The sequence below is a fragment of the Candoia aspera genome, chromosome 3, assembly GCF_035149785.1.
Source record: "Candoia aspera isolate rCanAsp1 chromosome 3, rCanAsp1.hap2, whole genome shotgun sequence".
Classification (NCBI taxonomy): Eukaryota; Metazoa; Chordata; class Lepidosauria; order Squamata; family Boidae; genus Candoia; species Candoia aspera.
Window position 1 is genome coordinate 104,299,632 of NC_086155.1, and position 19,643 is coordinate 104,319,274.

A 19,643-nucleotide genomic window follows, 5' to 3' on the forward strand; every position below is an offset into this window, starting at 1 on the left:
TTAGCAGGCTTAGGATGAAGGTGACTCTGGTTCTGTCTGTGGGAAACTCTGCTGGTCTGCTGTCGAAAAACATAGTGCACTGTGTGAGAAATGTTCTCAACTGTCCTGCTTCTCCTCCAAACTTCTCTGGTAGACTGCCCTGGGATCTCAAGACTACTGGCGGAGCTGCTGCTGCTGCTGCTGCTGCTGGTGCCGGTTGTGGGTTAATTGGAACTGGTTGTTGTAACTGCTGTAGCATGGCAGCTTGTAATGTGTTGATCTGGAGATCTACTTGTTATTGGTGTTGTTGCAGGGCTGCTGCCAATTGTTGGATGGCGAGCCGCATTTCTTGGTTTTCTGAAGACATTTCCAACGTCTCTCCTTAATTTCTTGTTCCTCCCTCTTTCGATGGGAGTAGGAGTTTGTTAGGATTGATGTCCTAACAGCCAGGAAACACGCTGAGACAAGGAACTGGTCTCTAACTGCTCGCCATCCTTACTCATGACACAAACTGAAAAAATGATTAATACAAATGATGATAAATATAGCAAGGAAAGTGGAAAGGGATGTTAGTTAAGGTGCAGGTTCATCAGGATATCTGGTGTGAAATTTACGTGTTAATGTAGGAGCATTGACATGGTGACTTAAAAGCCACTCATGATCAGGGAAGTGTTTCCATTTAATTAACTACTACAAAGAACCACGATGAATTCTAGAGTCCAGGATCTCCTTCACTTCAAAGTGTTGATTGCCATCAGTCATGATGGGGGGAGGTGGAGGAGAGACAGGATGCCACTTAGAAGATTTGGGAGCAGGTTTCATCAAGCTGCAATGAAAAGCAGGGTGAATTCTTAAGTTATGCGGAAGATCAAGTTGAACAGTGACTGGGTTTATGAGTTTTACAATTGGAAAGGGACCAATAAATTTAGGTCCCAGTTTTTTAGATGGCTGCTGCAATTTAAGAAATTTGGTAGAAAGGTAAACTTTATCACTGACTTTCATGTCCCATTGAGGTTGCCATTTGCGGTCTGCAAATTTTTTGTAAGTCTGTTGGGCATCAGTCAAAGCTTGCTTAATTATGGGCCAGTCAGCAGCCACTTTTTTGCAGCAGTCCGCTGCTGAGCAGTCAGCTGGCGGTTCCAGAGGCAGTTTGGGAATGGGAATGAATTCCTGTCCAGAAACAATCTGGAATGGGGTGAATCCTGTGCTTTGATGAACTGAATTGTTGTAAGCCATCTCTGCGAAAGGAAGGAAGTCAACCCAATTGTCTTGTTGAAAATGGATGTAACAACGTAGGAATTGCTGTAGAGTAGACTGAAGTTGTTCAGTCGCTCTGTCCATTTGGGGGTGATTCAATGAGCTTAAGGATTGCTGAACCCCAATTAAACTTAAAAAGGATTTCCAGAATTTAGAAGTGAATTGTATTCCGCAATCTGAAATCACACAGTCAGGACACCCATGAAAATGGTACACATGTTGCACAAACAGCTTGGCTAGCTGTGGAGCAGTTGGAACCTTCGCATAAGGGATAAAATGAGCTTGCTTTGAAAATAAGTCAATGACAGTCCAAATAACAGTCTTATTCTTACTGTCAGGAAAATCCACAATAAAGTCCATTGCAATGTCCTTCCAGGGTCGAGAAGGATCAGCTGCTTGCTGAAGCAACCCCTGTGATTTTCCTCCTTTTCTTTTTGCTTGTGCACAGATAGGGCACGTAGTGACATAATTTTTTACATCAGTTCGTAAAGTGGGCAACCAAAATTGGTGCCTGACCAAGTGTAAAGTTTTTGTAAAGGCAAAGTGCCCAGCAGATTTGTCATTATGAGATCTCTAATATTTTTAAGCGTAAAATTTCAGGAACATAAAGTTTAGCATTGTGTTCTGTTAAATTGGATTTGTTACTTTGTAGCCAGGGATTGTTAGCGAGTGCCTGGAGCAGTTCCTGTTTTAAGTCTGCCTGCACTTTCACTTTAGGAGCTGCCACTTGTCTGCGTGTTACGCATGCCATTCCTAATTGTTTTTGAGAGAAAACGGTATCTACTATCTCAGTTTGCTGACTATTGTGTTGGGGCAACTGAGAGAGAGAGAAAAATTCTTTTTCCCTGGAAAGAAATTTAAGATGAAATTAAAGCGGCTAAAAAATTGAGCCCAACGCAATTGTTTCCTATTCAGTTTTCTGGGCGTTTGTAATGCCTGCAAATTTTTGTGATCAGTCCACGCTTCAAAGGTATGCTTGGCCCCTTCTAAAAGTGATGCCAAGTCAGCAAAGCAGTTTTCACAGCAAATGCTTCTTTCTCACACACATGCCAGTGCTGTTCAGCATCAATGAATTTACAAGACAAGTAGGTGCAGGGATGTGGGACCTGGTTACTTCTTGTTGAAGTAACATAGATCCAATGGCTTGGTCAGAAGCATCTGCTTGTATGATAAATGGTTGTTCTGGATCGGGATGTTTGAGAATGGGCTCAGCTGTACAGTAAAAAGGGCTTTCAAATTATCAAAAGCGGTCTGGCAGTCAGGGGTCCAATTCAGACACGCTCCTGGTGTGTTTCCCCTTTGCCTCTCGTTTTCAACAGATCAGTCAATGGTAGTGCAATTTGGGCAAACTGGGGGATAAATTGGCAGTAAAAATTAGTGAACCCCAGAAAGCTTTGGAGTTGGTACCTAGTTCGTGAGGGTTCCCATGCTATAATGTCCTGAATTTTTGTAGGATTCATTTCAATCCCTTTGGTGGAAATTCGGTAGCCCAAATAGTCTAATTGAGTTTTGTGAAATTCACACTTGGACAGTTTGGCATACATTTTTAGTTTTGGTAGTTTTGCTTTTGGATCAATTTCAATGGCACAGTCAGTCTTCCTGTGGGGAGGTAATTGATCTGATTCCTTTCATTGAAAATGTCAGAAAACTCCTGATACTGTCTGGGGATTAAGGGGTCAGACTCGGTGGTTAGTGTCTGGCACTGTTTTACTAAAATTCCTGTGAACTGACTGGGTGGGCTGCTTCACCTCTGGTTCTGAACTGGCGTAAAGCCAGTAAATTTCAATCATCTAGTTTCCCATTGGACTTGGGGTTTTCTGCTTTTCAAGCAGGGTAGACCCAGAATGATGGAATAATTCGCTGTAGGTGCCACTATAAATTGCAAAGTCTCTTTGTGGCCACCTATGCGCATGGCTATAGTCTCTGTGTGAAATTCAATGGGTCCCCCATGAGCCACAGTTTCATCCATCTGTGTAAACACTATGGGCTGTTTGAGTTTTCTTACTTTCAGATTTAAAGTAGTAATGAGAGCTGAGTGAATTAAACATTTTGTGCACCCTGAATCTAGCATGGCAGTGAGGTTAGCTTTATGCTTTGTTCTTAGGTTTTTTGGCTCAACCCTAATGAGTAAAGTAGAACAGTCATCACTCACCATTGGGTCTTCCTCATTCTCTTCCTTGGAGGTTGAAGCCTTTCACCTGGGGTTCTCCACCTGTTCGTTGGCACGATTCAGAACAGAGTCCCTGCTGGTTGACTCGCAAGTTGACCCGGGTTGCTGGAAGATGGATATGAGTCTGATAAAATGTTCTGTGAACATTTAATCAGGGAGCCTGACAAGGAGTGAAATAGCCTTGAGAAAAGCTGGTAAATTCTATAGAGTAACTGCCTATGACTGTCTTTTAGGACTTCTGTTCTGATAGTGTGTGTGGGCCCACAGAAGGACAAATTCTGTTAGCCTTCCACATACAGGAAGACTGAGATGGCCCTTGTTATTTGTATCCTCTGTTGTAGCATGGTAGGAGTTCCTTTTGGGTTGCAAATGGTGTCTCCTATTTTGTGGTCTCTATCTCCCCTTCCCAACTAGTCTATGACCTGCTACAGTCCAAAGTTCTGTTCTAGGTGTGAAAAAAACAGGAAGTGAAGCTTGGTGTTTTGTTGCCTTGGCTTTGTATTTGTTAGGGACAAAGCTTGTTTTTCCATGTCCTTAATTTTGATTACATTTCACCTAGAGTCTCTCCCAACAGTTGGTCCTCTTTGTCTGAATTTGTCTCTATTTGGAGCCTCTTCAGAGTCAACATTCCAGTTGTTCAGGCATAGTTGTCTCTTATTATCCACATTAATGACCAGATCTGTTACTGAGAACTGGGCATTGCCCAGAGTGGCATTTGTCATGAAGGTGGCCTCCTTGGCTAGTTAGTTCATCCTACGTATTTGATCCTCCTATATTCTTAAGGGAGTAGCAGAGCAAACTGTTTGGTCCAAATGATGGAAACTTTGCCAAAGACTGAGATAATTAGGGAAGCCCCGTCAGCTAAGACTGTCACCTCATGTGCTGTATATTGCACAATCGACCATGGTATCCTTTTGGGTCAGCTCAGGGAGTTGAAGGTGGGTGGCACAGTTTTGTGCTGGTTCACCTCCTTCCTCCAAGGCCAGTCCCAATCAGTGTTGATAGGGAGTGAGAGATCCAGCCCGCAGCCCCTCCTTTGTGGGATGCCACAGGGCTCTGTACTCTCTCCACTCCTTTTTAGCATCTACATGAAACTGCTGGGTGAGATTATCCGTCGCCATGGGATGAGGTATCATCAATATGCTGATGATACCCAGTTATACATCTCCATCCCAGGTGACTTAGGTGAAGCTGTGACCACCCTCTCTCGGTGCCTGGAGGCTGTAGGGGTCAGTTGAACCCTGGTAAGACGGAGTGGCTGTGGATCGGGGATTCCTTAGCATCCAGGAATTTACCATCTTTGGTTCTGGATGGGATTGCACTGCCCCAGGCAGATCTGGTGTGGAACCTGGGGGTTCTCCTGGACTCACGGCTCCTGCTCAAAGAGCAGGTGGCAGCTGTGGCCAAGGGAGCCTTTGCACAACTTTGTGTTGTGCGCCAGCTATGCCCCTTCCTGGATCAGGAGACCCTCCGAGCAGTCACTCATGCCCTACTCTCCAAGCAGTCATTCATGCCCTAGTTATCTCCCACATAGACTACTGCAACACGGTCTACATGGGGATACCCTTGAAGAGTATGTAGAACCTACAGCTGTTTCAGAATGTGGCCACGTGAGCAGTTTTAGGAGCCCCAAAGAGGGCACATATAACACCTTTGCTGCGAGAGCTGCATTGGGTGCCAGTCTGCTTCTGGGTCCAAATCAAGGTGTTGGTTATCACCTTTAAAGCCCTTCATGGCATGGGTCCAGGTTACCTGAGGGACCGCCTCACCCCCATTACGCCGACCTGTCCCACCCGGTCAGGCAGAGAGGGCATATTAAGTTCCCTGTCCTTGAGGGATTGCCAATTGGCAGTGTCCAGGAAGACAACCTTCTCTGCCATAGCCCCCGCCCTTTGGAATAATTTACCCCCAGAGATGAGGCAGGCCCCCACTCTCCCAGCCTTCAGAAAGTGAGTTAAGACCTAGCTAAGCCACCTTGCTTGGGGCGAGTGGAGAGGATAGTCGATCATGGAAGTGGTTGGTACCATGAGGTGGCCCTGGAAATTTTACTAAGACCATCATGGATTTTTATATTTATGTATATTTATATTTTGTAACGATTTTTTAATTATTATTTGTAAACTGCCCAGAGTCATCACTATACAAGATGGGTGGTGAAGAAATTTAATAAATAAATAACTTTTCCTCTGTTCTGTATATTTGGCGTAAATTCCCATCTTTGTGGCCCATGAATCTAGTACTGTATTGTTACTACAAGAATTTTGAGCAGGTATATGGCTGCCTAAAGGCAAAGTTTAGTGAAAAGAAGGGAGCCATCTTGTTTCTGGGTATCTTTATTCTGGCTCAAGAACTGTTGAATGCTTCTAGGGAGAGTAGACACAAGTGGTGGGGTAGTAGTTAGTGGAGACCTTTGTCACCAGCTGGAGGTCCGCAGTATAGGCGGCTGTGTCTTGCAGACCTTCCCAAATAGTGTGAAAAGCCATTTTGAGTCTGGTGGGTTCAGCAACTACTGGTCCTCTCTATGGACAGCTCCTCCTCTTCCCTCTGATGTCCAAGTAGGATATGGCTTGAGTGGGGACTGAGTGACTGAGTTCTCTTCCACCTCTGAAAGTGGTCTGGTTTTTGTTTTCTTTGGGTTAAGGAGAGGGATCCTCCGAGGAGGGGGATTAGCAGTTTCCTCCTCCTTTCTTCACATGGCTAAGCTAGGTGGAGCCTCCAAACTGGGACTTTTCCCCTTCCATTCCTCCTGGGATGTTTGACTATAGGTGTGGGCCATTCTGTCAGAGCTGTGGTCTGATTAGATGCTCCATAGCCTCGTCATGCGACCTCTGTGGAATGGAAGAAAACTCAGGCTTCAAGGTATGTTACCACAAGCAGCAGGTATTGAAGCTGGAATGTTGCCAATTCATTGGAAAAAGGGGGAGAAATTATCCAACAATGCTAGCTCCCATCCTCTCTGATGTCCAGCCCATCTGACTCCCTGAAGGAGGACAAGCCCTCTGGCAGCTATATAGGTGGATGGCCAGTGACTCAATTGGCATTACGTTGGCTACATTTTCTTGCAGGGATCATGGCAAGGAGGCTAGGATGTTGCACAGGCAGCACATTGCCACTGATTGGTTTGCTAGCTTCTGGGCTGACGGTTCCTCAAAAGAAGGCAAAACCCAAGAATTATAAAAGGAAAAAAAAGGAAGGCCTACAACTGAGATGATTCAGCTGCACTGATGGTCAGAAAAATCTCATGGCTGTACATGGTCTATGGAATAAGGCAGGATCATACCTGGGGAAGAGAGAGCTACCTCCTTCCAACCAAAAAGACTTTCTACGCCTGCGTCTGGATTGAGCATGATACCCACATCAGTATACCCTGGTACTATTATAGGTAAAATAAAGTACTGTGTAAGTCCTTAGTGCTTTAATGCTTACTTTAAAAAAATAAGGCAAACACATCACAGAGATAAAACTAAGGAATATTTAATGATTAAAACTGATTTACTTTTTTCCCCAGTTTATTCATCAGAAATGTTCATTACACAATAATTACTAAATTTACCCTGTAAAATCCAGAAGAGCCTAAGAATGTTAATCACAAAACCTTTTCACCTACATAAAAAAAAATCACCTTTTGCTTCTACCACCCTTCCATGTGTGATAGTCTTCAGTTTTCCAATCTATGGCCCAGGAATCCTTTCTTCACGTTATGAATGCCAATTTAATATAATCAAATAATTTTTATTACTAAGGAATGTATAGGTGGGTCACATCCCCCCCCCAAAAGAATTAACAATCCCTCCCCCCCCAAACATGACTAAGAACTTTTTAAAAGCTTTTGAAGGCAGCTGAACTTTTCATTACTCAGGTTCATAATGAAGATGCATTTAGGGCTAGAGGACAAATCTTCATAAAGCAATGTATTTTTGAATTACAGGTTTTATAAGATCCTCAAACACAATGAAATCCATGTTGCTTAATGATATCAGAATTGTGTAGTATCAAAATCCTGAGGCTTACATATTCATGAAAGCTCTGAAAGTGTTCTGCCTGCTGTATGATCTGCAGGGTTGTTAGGAATGAGATATTCAAATTTGTGCACCACACATTTGATACATTTTCAGATTAGATTTGGGCCTTATTTCTGCAGTATGTGAGTTTTTCTGATATAATGCCATTAATTTTTGCTTATCCCAAGTATTTCAAATTTAAATCTTCAAACACCTTATAGAACAGAACATTTTAAGGTGAGGATTTACAATTGCTGTCCCTTCTATCATTGAAGCTGAAAAGTCAAGGATGTGTCGAGTTTAGTGGCTTCCATCATTCCTGCTAGACAACCCAGAAGTACAAAAATGCCCTCAGAAAATTTCTCATAAATCTGAAGCCTTCAGTTGTCTAACTGAACAGACAAACTGAAGAGGCATGTATTTTTGGATTAAAATAATTATATTTATCTGGATAGATTTTATGCATCTACTGACCATTTTCAAATGTGAGAAATGGTCCCTAACAGTCTGCCATTGGATTGACTGGACACAGGCTTACATCTTACATAATCTTGTAGCCAAAGCAGAAACTTACAGAATTTACAATTACAAGACTTTTTGAATGCAGAGTTTTTGGAAATGAATTAAGACAGAATTATTTTTAGGCAATAAGAAATCTTGGTCTCAACTTCAACTTTGCAGTCCAGTAAACTTCAAGCACAGATAGGAACACAGAATCATGGACTATACTTCATTACCTTCTTGCTCACAATCACAGTATTTTCCAAAAGGACTTTGATACTTTATAAATTCCTATCACACAAAGTAGGTTGGGCTGAGCAATCAAGATTTTTTCCTCCAGTACAGGGTCCTGATTTCCAACAATTCACTAGAATTGTGTTAAAGCTCTACAAGTTCTTTATAGAGATTTCCAGCTTCCTTATAAAGGAGAAGTCTTATTTTGATATTGAATCGCATATTTACTTTAGTAATTATGATTAGTAAATTGCAATCTTCTCACTATACAAACACTAACAGATTTATACAATACATATTGTGTTGTATCATATTTCCTTCTTGCTCCCTTTTCTTAAGTTATTTCATCTGTAAGCATTTCTCCTCAGGGAGAAAATTTTCTGGCCATACAGGTAAGACTAGATGGGATATGCGACTCCACAACCCACTCAACTTGTCTGTATCCATGTGGTTATAGGATCTTGGTGTGTTTGAGTTAGTAAATTTAGCCCAGAGGAAATCTTTCACTCTCTCCTCAACTTCCAACAAAGAAAAGTTTTTATGCAGGGACTCCTCATCCAGAAGAACAGTTAATAGTAGAGCCACATCTTTAAATGCTGCATTTTCATGGTCACAGTACTTATAAAAAATCAGGGAGGAACCTGCAGGTAGTAACTCAAATCGATGGACTACTGCTGCTTTGTTACCATTCTCAAAACCAGAGCTCAGCTTTTTATCAACAGTAAGTTTGACAACATCACTATCTTGAGCTCTTGTGCCAGCCCCATCAATTTTAATTGTAAGAGCGCCTTGAGAAAATGAGAAAGCATCAGCAATCTGGTTGCTTAAACATTTCAACACATCTTCAGCTTCTTTTGAAGCAGTGAACAATAAAATAGCTGGTTCCAAATGAATCTGAGAAGAATTTAGACGTTTTTCAAAAGTAATTTGGATTTTCTTCCACAGTGTTGCATCTTGACTTGGGTAGGTGTTCTTGAGCTTGTTCATTTGGTTTTGAAATGCTTGTAGAGCTTTATAATCACTTTCCAAAGTGTGAACTGATGAATGCTGAAATACATACCATACACCAGCAGTAATGCAAATTGCTATAATTGCTGTGAGTGAGAATCTTCTCCCAGAAGGGGTAGAACCTAGTACACACATATAAGAAGGGGAGAAACAAAATTGTCAGTAATGTACCTACGTTTTATTATATGAAGTGTATATCTTTATTTACTTGAGCCTTTCTAGACAGAAACCTCTTATATAAGTAGATAGGTTCTTTATCCAAAGAACTTGAGTGTTCCAGAAAACAGACTGCGAAGGACTCTAACTCATTAGGATAATGTCAACTTTATTACAACTACAAATTTTCAGAGTCATAATAAAGTTTACTAATTTCTTTTACTAAAGATTTTAACATGCTATACACAAATAACCAACAGATTTAGTAAGTAGTCCATTATTTATCACTACATATTAGGTTTTTACTAAAAAAAGTTAAAATTCTCCAGAATCAATCAAGGAACCTATCTGATGAAGTGACTGAAACCTATATCCTCCACAATCAATGTATAATGTTAATATCTGCAAACATGGCTTTATTATTTATTTATTAAATTTCTTGGCTACCCAACTTCAAACAACAATGGGTGGCTTCACCAAGTTAAAATAACAATTCCATAAAACAACATCCATAAAACAAAAGCTGTCTAAGGGAACAAAATCATCCCACTTCAGTTCAAAATGGCCTGGGAAAAAGCTGGGATTTTAAAAAATACTTGAAGGTGGGCAAGACAGAGACCATATGGATCGGGGAGGAGGAGGGAGATGCTATTCCACAGGGCAGCTACAGCAACAGAGAAGGCCTGCTTCTGAATGACACTGTCTAGTCAATGGGACCTGAAACAAGTTAATTCTGTCAGAGCACACAGAGCAGATGGACACTACAGGAGACAGGCAGTCCTCAATTAGGACCTATGCCATGTATGGCTTTATAGGGAATAATCAGCACCCTGAATTACACCCAGAAGTCAATTGGTACCTGTGCAGCTCATGTAGCAGAGATGTTATATGGGCATAGCAAGGCCTGCCCATCCCTGCTTGTGCCATTGCATTCTGGACCAGCTGAAGCTTCCAAGTGATCTTTTGGAGAATGGAATTAACACCATGTTTCATGGCAGAAGTGAAACTTTAGGAGAAAATGCAAAGGCTACTTCCATTAGCAGAATGAGCTACAATGTTGCAAAGAAAAGAGCAGTTTTGCTCTAGTTTCCAATAACCTACAGCTAAACAGCAGCAATAACATCGGCTAGCATCATGGGATCAAATAGGCTGGAATTAGTTCCTATGCCAAGCACTTGATGGAGGTGTCCTCACTCCCAGTATCTCAGAATCCAAGATACAATGTTACCTCCAATGAGTGAGTGTCTTGCCTAATAAGAATAAGCTTGGAATCAGACTACTGGCTCAAATACTGACTGGTAGCAGGTCTCTCGAGTTTTCAGCACAGATCTTTCCCAGCTATACCTAGAAACACAAGGACTGAACATAACACCTTTTGTATGCAAAACATGGGCTATATCACTGAGCTATGGCTTTGTTTTGTAACACTTAACATAACTGATCATCTCATTACCAGAATAGGCAAGGTATGGTCTTCTAGATTTTATTGGACTGTAACTCCCAACATTTTTTACAAATGGTCTGGCTTGCTATGCCTTGTGGTAACCGAAGCTCAATCATGTCTGAAGGGTATCTTGCCTATCCTGGATTTACACTATAAGAAGCAAGGTAAAATGTAAGATCTTTAATTCTATTCTTTGTTTAAAATGAAGTATTATACCTGAAATATTTTAAAGTATTCCAATATTATCTGATCATTAAAACTATTTGCCAGTTTAAAGGTAACTTTTTATTTCTTACAAATTATCCCTTCCTTCATGATACAAATCTAAACTGTATTCTTTTATGTTCCCCACTCTCCCATCTTGTCATTAGTTTGCTTCTCTCTGGCAGTTGAAATCTAATGATTAGATTGCATCTTTCATCTTCAAACCAGAGCAAGAAAGTCATTCTGCATAACCAAGCACATCTGTATTACAGAGAGTTCCAGATTCCTCAAATGTTTCAAAACTGAGTGCATGTTTATGTAAACTAGATTATCACCATACATGGTTCTAAAGGATAAAAAATAAGTCTTACTTTTTAAAGGAATCTGTAGGTCCTTCTTCTGCATAGCACTGGGGTTCTTAGACTTTGTAGTTCTGTAATCCCCTAAAATGGTAAATTATGTGAGCCTCTACTAATAATTTAATTGAGATTAGGATAGGGCAAGAGATAAATATACCACTTTCACTAATTACATTTTAGTTTATATATCAAATAAAACAACGATAGAACTTTGGAAATAAGCAATAGTACAATCAAATTTAAAATCATAATTTTATATATATATATATATATATATATATATATATATATATATATATAATTAAGAACTTTAAAGAGAAGATAAATCAAATCAAGTTTATTACAGCCCTAAGATCAGATACAATCAAAATATCTAGTAGTAACCATCTTACATTTATATATACAGTATAAACAGAAAAACAGTTAAGTATGGTAGGATGTAAAATTAATTAAGAATACAAATACTAAAATAAATCAAGAAAAATACTATTTTAAGAAGATAAAAACTAACAAGAATATAAAGTAAAAAGAAAAGAGAAAGAAGAACAAAGAAAGTCAACAGTGCAAAAAAAGAAATAGAAAGAATTTGCTCCTGATTTCCTTTACAGCAAGTATAATTATAAATATAAAATTGCTTTACAGCTGGAATGCTGTAAGATGGTGTTGGATCCCTGTCAGACCATACTCCATATTTTCTTCTCTGCTTTGACTGAACAATCTGACAGTCAGCTTGATCAGGCTGTGACAGGGCTCTAGGCTGTGAGGCAAAGAAGGATCACTGTCAGAACTCGCTGCTACTCTGACAAGGTGGCTATCAACTTTTCCAAGCAAAATGGAGAGGAAAATGCAGAGTATAGTCAGATGGAGTTCTGGCTTTGTCCAGGCAGAGAGAAAAGGAATAGTGCCAGTGCCCTGCTTTGCAATGAGCAAGCCATTAGGCTTGCAGAAAGCTGGAGCCTTTTAAGACTGCGTTCTGAACTTTCCTTTCCAATTTGCTTAGACAAGCCAACAGCTGGTTGTCCAAGTAGAGCAGGAATTATTTCTGATAGGGCTCTGGCTTTCTGTACTCAAATCCCTCCCACCCTCTCGATTGTTATCCTGCTCAAATATCCTTGTGTTTCCCAAGGAGTTACAACAAGGGCTTGATTTTGAAGCACATGAAAAAGATTTTAAAAGAGATCCTAATCCAACTATTCTAAAATCAAATCTCATTAGTTTAATGAAAAAGAAGCTTGTTGAAATGTTACGTATCTTAGATCTAGTAATTTAACAAATGACAAAGAAATGATTTATATCTTTTTGATGGTCATGGGTAAGATCATAATTTTCTATGATTCAGACAAAAATATCATTTTTCTGTTGAGATAAATTAGATTGGACAATCTGATGAGTCATGGGAATACTTAATGTAAACACTGAATAAATCCTGTGAATTTCCTCCAGAACAAGAAAAATCTTCACGCTTAAAATAACCTGGGGGAGCAGGGCACAGACTTTTGTTTGATTTAAAGAAGCTCTACTACAGATACAAAAGATGTGATTCCCTGTCCTCATCCTTGAAACTGGACCAGTGCAATGCTAGAGATTTGATGTAGAAGAGTTGCTTCAAAACATGCAAAAAGGCATGTTTTGAATGAACAACAATTCATTAAAGTGGCCACTTCCCTTTCCAGGATTCATAATAAAAGGCAATGTTAGAACTGTGCTGGATATTCTAGAATATTTAACAGCACAATGAAAAACAAATTGCATTAATCTTTTTAGATGCAGAGAAAGCTTTTGACAATTTGGACTTTATTTAAAAATATGGAAGATATGAATTTTGGAATTTTATAAAATAGATAAAATCGATATATACTTCACAGAAGGCACAAATAATTGTTAATGGAGATTTAATTAAACCATGTGAGATACAAAAAGGAACAAGACAGGGTTGTCCACTATCTCTTATTTTAGTTCTAGAAATATTGAATAGGGATATAAGGTAAGATGAGAATATTAAGGGTGTACAGTTTAGAAAGATGTGTTAAGATGGGAGAAAACACAATTGTCACTGTTGGGGAGAATTTCTGTGATTAAGATAAAAGTTCTACCTAGAACGTTGTTTTTATTTCAGACAATACCTGTTTTGACATCTGATACATCTTTCTGCCATTGTTTAATTGGTGTATCTACAGTAAATTTGTGTGGCAGGGAAAAAAACCAAGAGTTAAATATAAGGTGTTACAAGATGCAAAAGAAAGAGGATTGGGTTTACCTGATTTGAAATTATACTTTGCAGCTTGTTGTTTAGTTTGGATTAAAGAATGGATGTTGCTGAGAAATAGAAGGCTTTTGTAGTTAGAAGGACATGACTTGAGATTTGGGTGGCATGGATATTTATGGTGTGACAAAGCTAAGGTTAATATAGATTTTAAAAATCATTTTGTTAGACATGCCATACTGAGAATACGGAATAGATATAAACTTAGGTTGTGCCTGAAAATACTTCTGTGGCTCTCAGCACAGGAAGCATTCTGTATAAGGGAAATGATAACTAAACATAAATGGTTAACTTACTCTGATATACTAGAATTTTGTCAAGGAGAATGTAAAATAAAATCAAGAGAAGAGCTGGTGGTGGAAGGATATAAATTTTTTAAAATTTATTTTCTATCCCTTTATTATTTTTATAAATAACTCAAGGTGGCAAACATACCAAATACTCCTCCCTCCTCCTATTTTTCCCACAACAACCCTGTGAGGTGAGTTGGGCTGAGAGAGAGTGACTGGCCCAAGGTCACCCAGCCGGCTTTCATGCCTAAGGCGGGATTAGAACTCACAGTCTCCTGGTTTCTACTGGACCAAACTGACTCATGTACAGTACATATCAATGGTTCTTTTATGTATAATTACTGGAAAGATTTAGATAAAAGAACTTTTGGTTTTGAACATTGCAAGACTGAATTTGAAACAGAATTGTGTACAAACGATGAACATGTTATTGCTAAAATGTATAAACTATTATTGAAATTTGAAAGATAAGTGAAAGAATGTATGATAAAATGGGATAAAAACTTTGGTTATAATATACAAATGGAACAGTGGAAGAATATGTGGTTGAAAGGGCTATTATGTTATAGCCTTAAAGATAATTTTTATAAAATGATGTATCACTGGTTCATGTTACCAGAGAAATTGTCTAGAATATACAAAGGTACTTCAAATTTATGCTAGAAATGTGATCAACAAGAAGGGACATTTTATTATGCTTGGTGGACATGTAAAAAAGCTAGAAAATTTTGGACTCAACTACATATAATAATACTGAAGATTTTAAAGACTAAAATACAATTGAAACCAGACATTTTTCTTTTGGGATTGATGGATAAACTGTTGGAAAAAAATAATGGAACTTGGTTTTTGTATATGACAACTGCAGTGAGATAATTATATGCACAAAGTTCAAAAGATTCGACTTTACCCACAATGGAGGAATGGATGGTCAAGATGATGGAACTTGCTAAGATGGCTAAATCAACAGCTCTAATTAGAGGTAAGACATTGTCTAAGTTTAACGCTGATTGGAATCCCCTTGACTTTTTGCATGAAACATTAAAAAAAAATGAAATTATGATATATGAAGTCAATGATTAGGAAAAAAATAGGTTATAGAAAAGACCTAAGCAATGATGTAACCATAGACTGTAAGAGGTTAATTTACATTTATACTTTTAACTGCTGTAAAAGAAAATTGGTAATCATTTCTTCATATTTCTTTTCTCCCTTTTTTATTTTCTGCACTTTTAGCTGTTCTTATTTCCCTCTTTTTCTTTCTCTTTCCATTCTAAATATTAGTTCTTGTTAGTTTTTATCTTTTTCAAATTTATGTGTGTGTGTGTGTATAAAATAAAAAATAAAAATAAAGTTTTGGTTTGAATTTTCGATTCCCACAAAGGGAGAACTGCCCTAGAGCTGTCTTCAGCTCGCTATGTCACGCTGTCAAAATGCGAGCTTTTTATCCACCAGAGATGTAGCATCGCTGCTTTCAGCAGGTGGCAGCATCTGGTCCAGGCTTCCTTCCTAAGGATGCTTGGTCTGCATCACTTGGATGAGAGGCCACCCAGGAAATAGAGAACTGCAGGCTGAGAAATCGAAAACCTCTTGCAAGAAAGCCATTGCCACCACTTCGGCAACACTACCAAAGGGAGCGCCGAACTCACCAGGAGTCGAGACTGACTCAAACGAGACTGGCCTCGGACCGGCATCGCTGAGTACGCCGGCGTGACAGAGGCAGCGCTTATTCTCTTCTTACCTTTGGAGGATCCAGCTCCCAACTCTTCTTGGGGGTGCTGCTGCTCGGTCCTTCTTTTCCTTATCGGCTGCTCTGAAACCCGGCTGTAAAGCGACTCTCCATCCGGTTCCACTTCCTCTTCTGCCGCCGCCGCCTCTCTCGCAGCCTTCCTCGTATACGGTCTTTCTGACATCGCAAAGGCGTACGCCTTCGGCGTGATCCCCGCAGTCGAGTGCTCGAGTGCTTCCTCAGAAAACCCCGCCGCCGCCGCCGCCTCTCTCGCAGCCTTCCTCACATACGGTCTTTCTGACATCGCAAAGGCGTTCGGCTTCGGCGTGACCCCTGCAGTCGAGTGCTCGAGTACTTCCCCAGAAAACCCCGCCGCCGCCGCCTCTCTCGCAGCCTTCCTCACATACGGTCTTTCTGACATCGCAAAGGCGTTCGGCTTCGGCGTGATCCCCGCAGTCGAAAGCTCGAGTATTTCCTCAGAAACCCTCGCCACCGCCTCCTCTCTCGCAGCCCTCCTCGTATACGGTCTTTCTGACATCGCAAAGGTGTTCGGCCTCGGCGTAGTCCCCGCAGTCGACTGCTCGAGTACTTCCTCAAAAAACCTCACTTCCCGCTTACGGCTCCCGTGGTGGCCTCCGCCGCAGACTTGCGGGACTGAGGCGTGGGTCCGAAGGCCGCCGCCGCCATTTTGCGCGGCGGTTTTCCTCAGAGGCTGCCTGGGTGTCACGTGCCACAGGAGCAGCCTCTCCTCGTCCTCGTCCCCATCGCTTTGGTCGGGGGAGTCCGGGTCTGCCGCTGGCTTCCCCACAAGCATAGCCCCCACTCCGGTCCGCCGCAGCCTCACCAATCCCTGTCTGGTTTTCCCGTCAGCGATGCGCGCAGCCTCCCTGGAGACGGACTTTCAGCGTCGCCGTCCTCTTCCTTTTTAATCAATTTCCACCAACGAACGTATTTTGCTTCTACGCAGCAGGCCGAAAGAGAAATGAAAACAAATACTGTAGCGGTTTAATCCTCTCCTTTCTCCACTTTTTCTGCGCTCTTTTCGTCCTCTTCCTCTGTATCTTCTTTACACGAGCAAATCAATCGATCTAACACGCGCGGCTTCCCCTAAGGAAAGTTAATTTGATCCTCTTCAAGATCCTGTATTTTTGACAGACAGCCGCTCCTGGCCCGGTCATCTATGCCTTAGTGACAGCCTTCTTTTCCTAGGAGAACAACAAACAGCTAGGATAGAAACAAAAAGATTAAGGCCAGCTACATTTCATTGTTTTCCCCGTAAAATAAGCGTGCTCTCGAGAACTAAGCCCTGTAAGTCTCCCAACAGTACGCAAGGAAAGAGACTTGGTCCCGCCCCGCAGCTGCTTAAAAAAGTAAATAGGTCATCAGGAGGCGACAAATTTTAAAGTACCCTCCCAGTACTTTAAATATAAACCAATATCAATAATACTTCAATCCTGAATCCGTATGGTAATAGGGGAGAATTATTTGGAAAACAATATATTGGAAACTGGAATTTCCAAAGATGGCTGCTGCAATCTAAACTTCAAGGGATAAGGATTTTCACATGGTTGTCTATTCATGCTACTATACAAATACAGAAGGATAATGCCGAGATTCTGTGGCACGTGTTAGCAACTGGCTAACTTTGTCAAGGCTGATATGCACCAAGTTTATTAGAGGGAGACAACCACGGAACAGAAAAAGAATCCCAGAAAAAGGCAGTGACAAGCCACTTCAGCATTTTTTGGCTTTGTTATGCAGCAATCCTTGCAGGCTTAGGGTCTCAGTATTTTTTGAAGTTTTGAGATGTCAGCTGGAGCAATATAATCATTAATCTAAAATATTTGATAATATATTCATCTCAAATCCTGCTATACACACTAAAATTACGATAGCTTTATTCAACAGTACCTGTTTTCATTACTGTATAAGATTCAACATTAGAAAAACAGACCAAACTAGATGTTGTGAGAAAAGCCCCTCACTGAATAAATTTGACAAAGTCTTGAGAAGCAGCAAAAAGTTTTATTAACGTTCTTGCAAGGATGGGTGCCCAGCCAAAATAGGCACACCTCGTTACACAAAGCATGCAGTTTTATTCCCTATCCCGGCCATTAGAAGTCCTCCTCCTGTTCCCCATTGTATAGGTACTTAGGAGTTAACAGCCTATCCGAAATGCCTAAAATATTGTAGGAAGTCCGGCCTCTGTTTATATCTCCCATTCCTCACTTTTTACCTCCCCAGGCCCTTATTTACTTCTTCCCTTATAAGGCAGCTAACCCCCTTGGAGCAAGGAAGTCGGGGTCTTGTCTGACCACAAAGTTCTCTAGAACTGGTTTTGAGCATATTTTCAGCATTGGTTAGGCAACTTGTTTCCTTTACACCTGCTAATATGGAGACACAGTCTCCTGTTCCCCTAACCACATATCCCACATCCTCAATATACTGACAAGCAAGCCTAGCTACTAGAAAGCAAGCTTCAGTTGGCAATTTACTGAAAAGGCAAGTTCTCTTCTATAGTAGAAATAACTATTGCAAAAACAACATTGTTATCCCCTTTTCTCACAATATATAGCATGTTAGGATGGTTATTACTTGCCTTCTTATTCTACCAGTGCACATGTATCCATAAATTTTTTTGTTAAGAACTTTATTAATTTTCAGAGTATAGTTAAAATACAAAATGTAGAATATAGAAAAGATAGAGTACAGAACTAAAGAAAAAAGTATAAAAGTGCAGAGAAAGGGAGAAAACAAAGTGACTTCTTAACCTCTCCTATACAGATATAAATGCGTTTACAAATATAATCTCTTACCATTAATTAAACCTTAGTAATATTATTTCTATCAAATTAAACCATTTAATCATCAAAACACAAAATCAAAACTTCATTTATTTCTGATACAAGCAAATAGTCTAAAAGTGGTTGCCAAAAAGAGACAAATCCAGACACAGTATTTTCTCTTATCAATGGTGTTAACTTGGCCATTTGGACCAGTTACATCAGTTTAATCATCCAATCCTCCACTGTAGGAATTTGTGGATCTTTCCAGCTCTGTGCATATAAAAGTCTTGCTGCTGTAATCATAAAAAAACGAAGTCCCATGTTGTTTCTCAAGCTGCTTCTCCATCAGTCCCAAGAGAAACAGTTCTGTTTTTTTTTTATAAGTCCACTTTAAGGACCTTTTGAATATTAACACATATTTGATCCCAGAATATTTTGGCCTTCTCACAGGTCCACCAAAGATGATAAAAAGTTCCTTCATCAAGAGAACATTTCCAACAAACATTCATTACTCCATTATATATTTATGTATCCATAAATTTCTATGCATACTTACCCAGAATATACTGTGCAATAATGCTTCCAAATGTGCGCAAGATTGCATTCTTACTGTGGGATCCTATACATGCCTTCTCAAATTAAGGCCAATGAGATCAATAGGACTTATTCTTGGTAAGTGCATATGTATCGGATTGCACATTAATATTTTCCACAAATTATTTCCTCTATTCTTTTCATGATTTGTTGCCATTACTGTATTGCATCTTATTTTTCTCCAGGATAATTCACCATATTCAGAGTTTATTAGCCTGGACATAGCCTTAAACCTATTTGCAATGCCAAAAATTCCCTGTAAACTCAAATCGTATGTAATTGTTCCTAAATAAATTCCTATATATCAAAAGTTTATTTTATGCTATATTATTCAAAAAAATTTAAAACCCCCGCCCCCCAAAAAAGATTGCCTAGAAACATGTAATTTTTGAATTCATTTTGGTGTCATCTAAGTCAGAATTTTTTCTGGGCATTGTTTCAAAATCTTATGACTGTGCTCATAAAACACTTACTTATGGTCAACTTAACCATGGTTTAACAAATTGACCCTATATTATGGATTTGCAGCATACTGAGCCATAAATTAAACACATATGCCAAGCTCATGCAACCTGCTAGACCTTAAAAGTGATTTGTTCAGAATGCTGTATGAACACAGCCGTTACTATCATGATTATTATCATCTCCTGAAGTAAAATTGGCATCCT

General features: G+C 39.9%; 1 protein-coding gene across 3 annotated transcripts; it reads right to left on the minus strand.

The window, feature by feature from the left end:
- Nucleotides 1-7,318: 7,318 nt before the first annotated feature.
- Nucleotides 7,319-16,913, minus strand: LOC134493724 (torsin-1A-interacting protein 1-like). Of its 3 annotated transcripts, XM_063298465.1 has the most exons (4): nt 15,858-16,913; nt 15,608-15,740; nt 11,326-11,397; nt 7,319-9,272 (listed from the first exon to the last, which is right to left on the minus strand). In XM_063298465.1, the coding sequence occupies exons 1-4, from the start codon at nt 16,407-16,409 to the stop codon at nt 8,482-8,484; spliced, it is 1,548 nt and encodes a 515-aa protein (XP_063154535.1). In that variant the 5' UTR covers nt 16,410-16,913; the 3' UTR covers nt 7,319-8,481. The 3 variants fall into 3 exon arrangements, with proteins under 3 accessions (XP_063154535.1, XP_063154533.1, XP_063154534.1); XM_063298463.1 differs by having other exon boundaries at nt 15,608-16,913; XM_063298464.1 differs by lacking the exon at nt 11,326-11,397 and having other exon boundaries at nt 15,608-16,913.
- Between the last annotated feature and the right edge of the window lie 2,730 nt (nt 16,914-19,643).

What these genes read in the sequence shown, in the direction of transcription:
- LOC134493724 (XM_063298463.1), bottom strand. Translation starts at nt 16,409, where the DNA reads ATGCTTGTGGGGAAGCCAGCGGCAGACCCGGACTCCCCCGACCAAAGC. An exon ending in GGGAGCTGGATCCTCCAAAG is followed by an intron (nt 11,398 to 15,607) that starts GTAAGAAGAGAA and finishes TTACCATTTTAG; the next exon opens with GGGATTACAGAACTACAAAG. An exon ending in CCTACAGATTCCTTTAAAAA is followed by an intron (nt 9,273 to 11,325) that starts GTAAGACTTATT and finishes TGTGTGTACTAG; the next exon opens with GTTCTACCCCTTCTGGGAGA.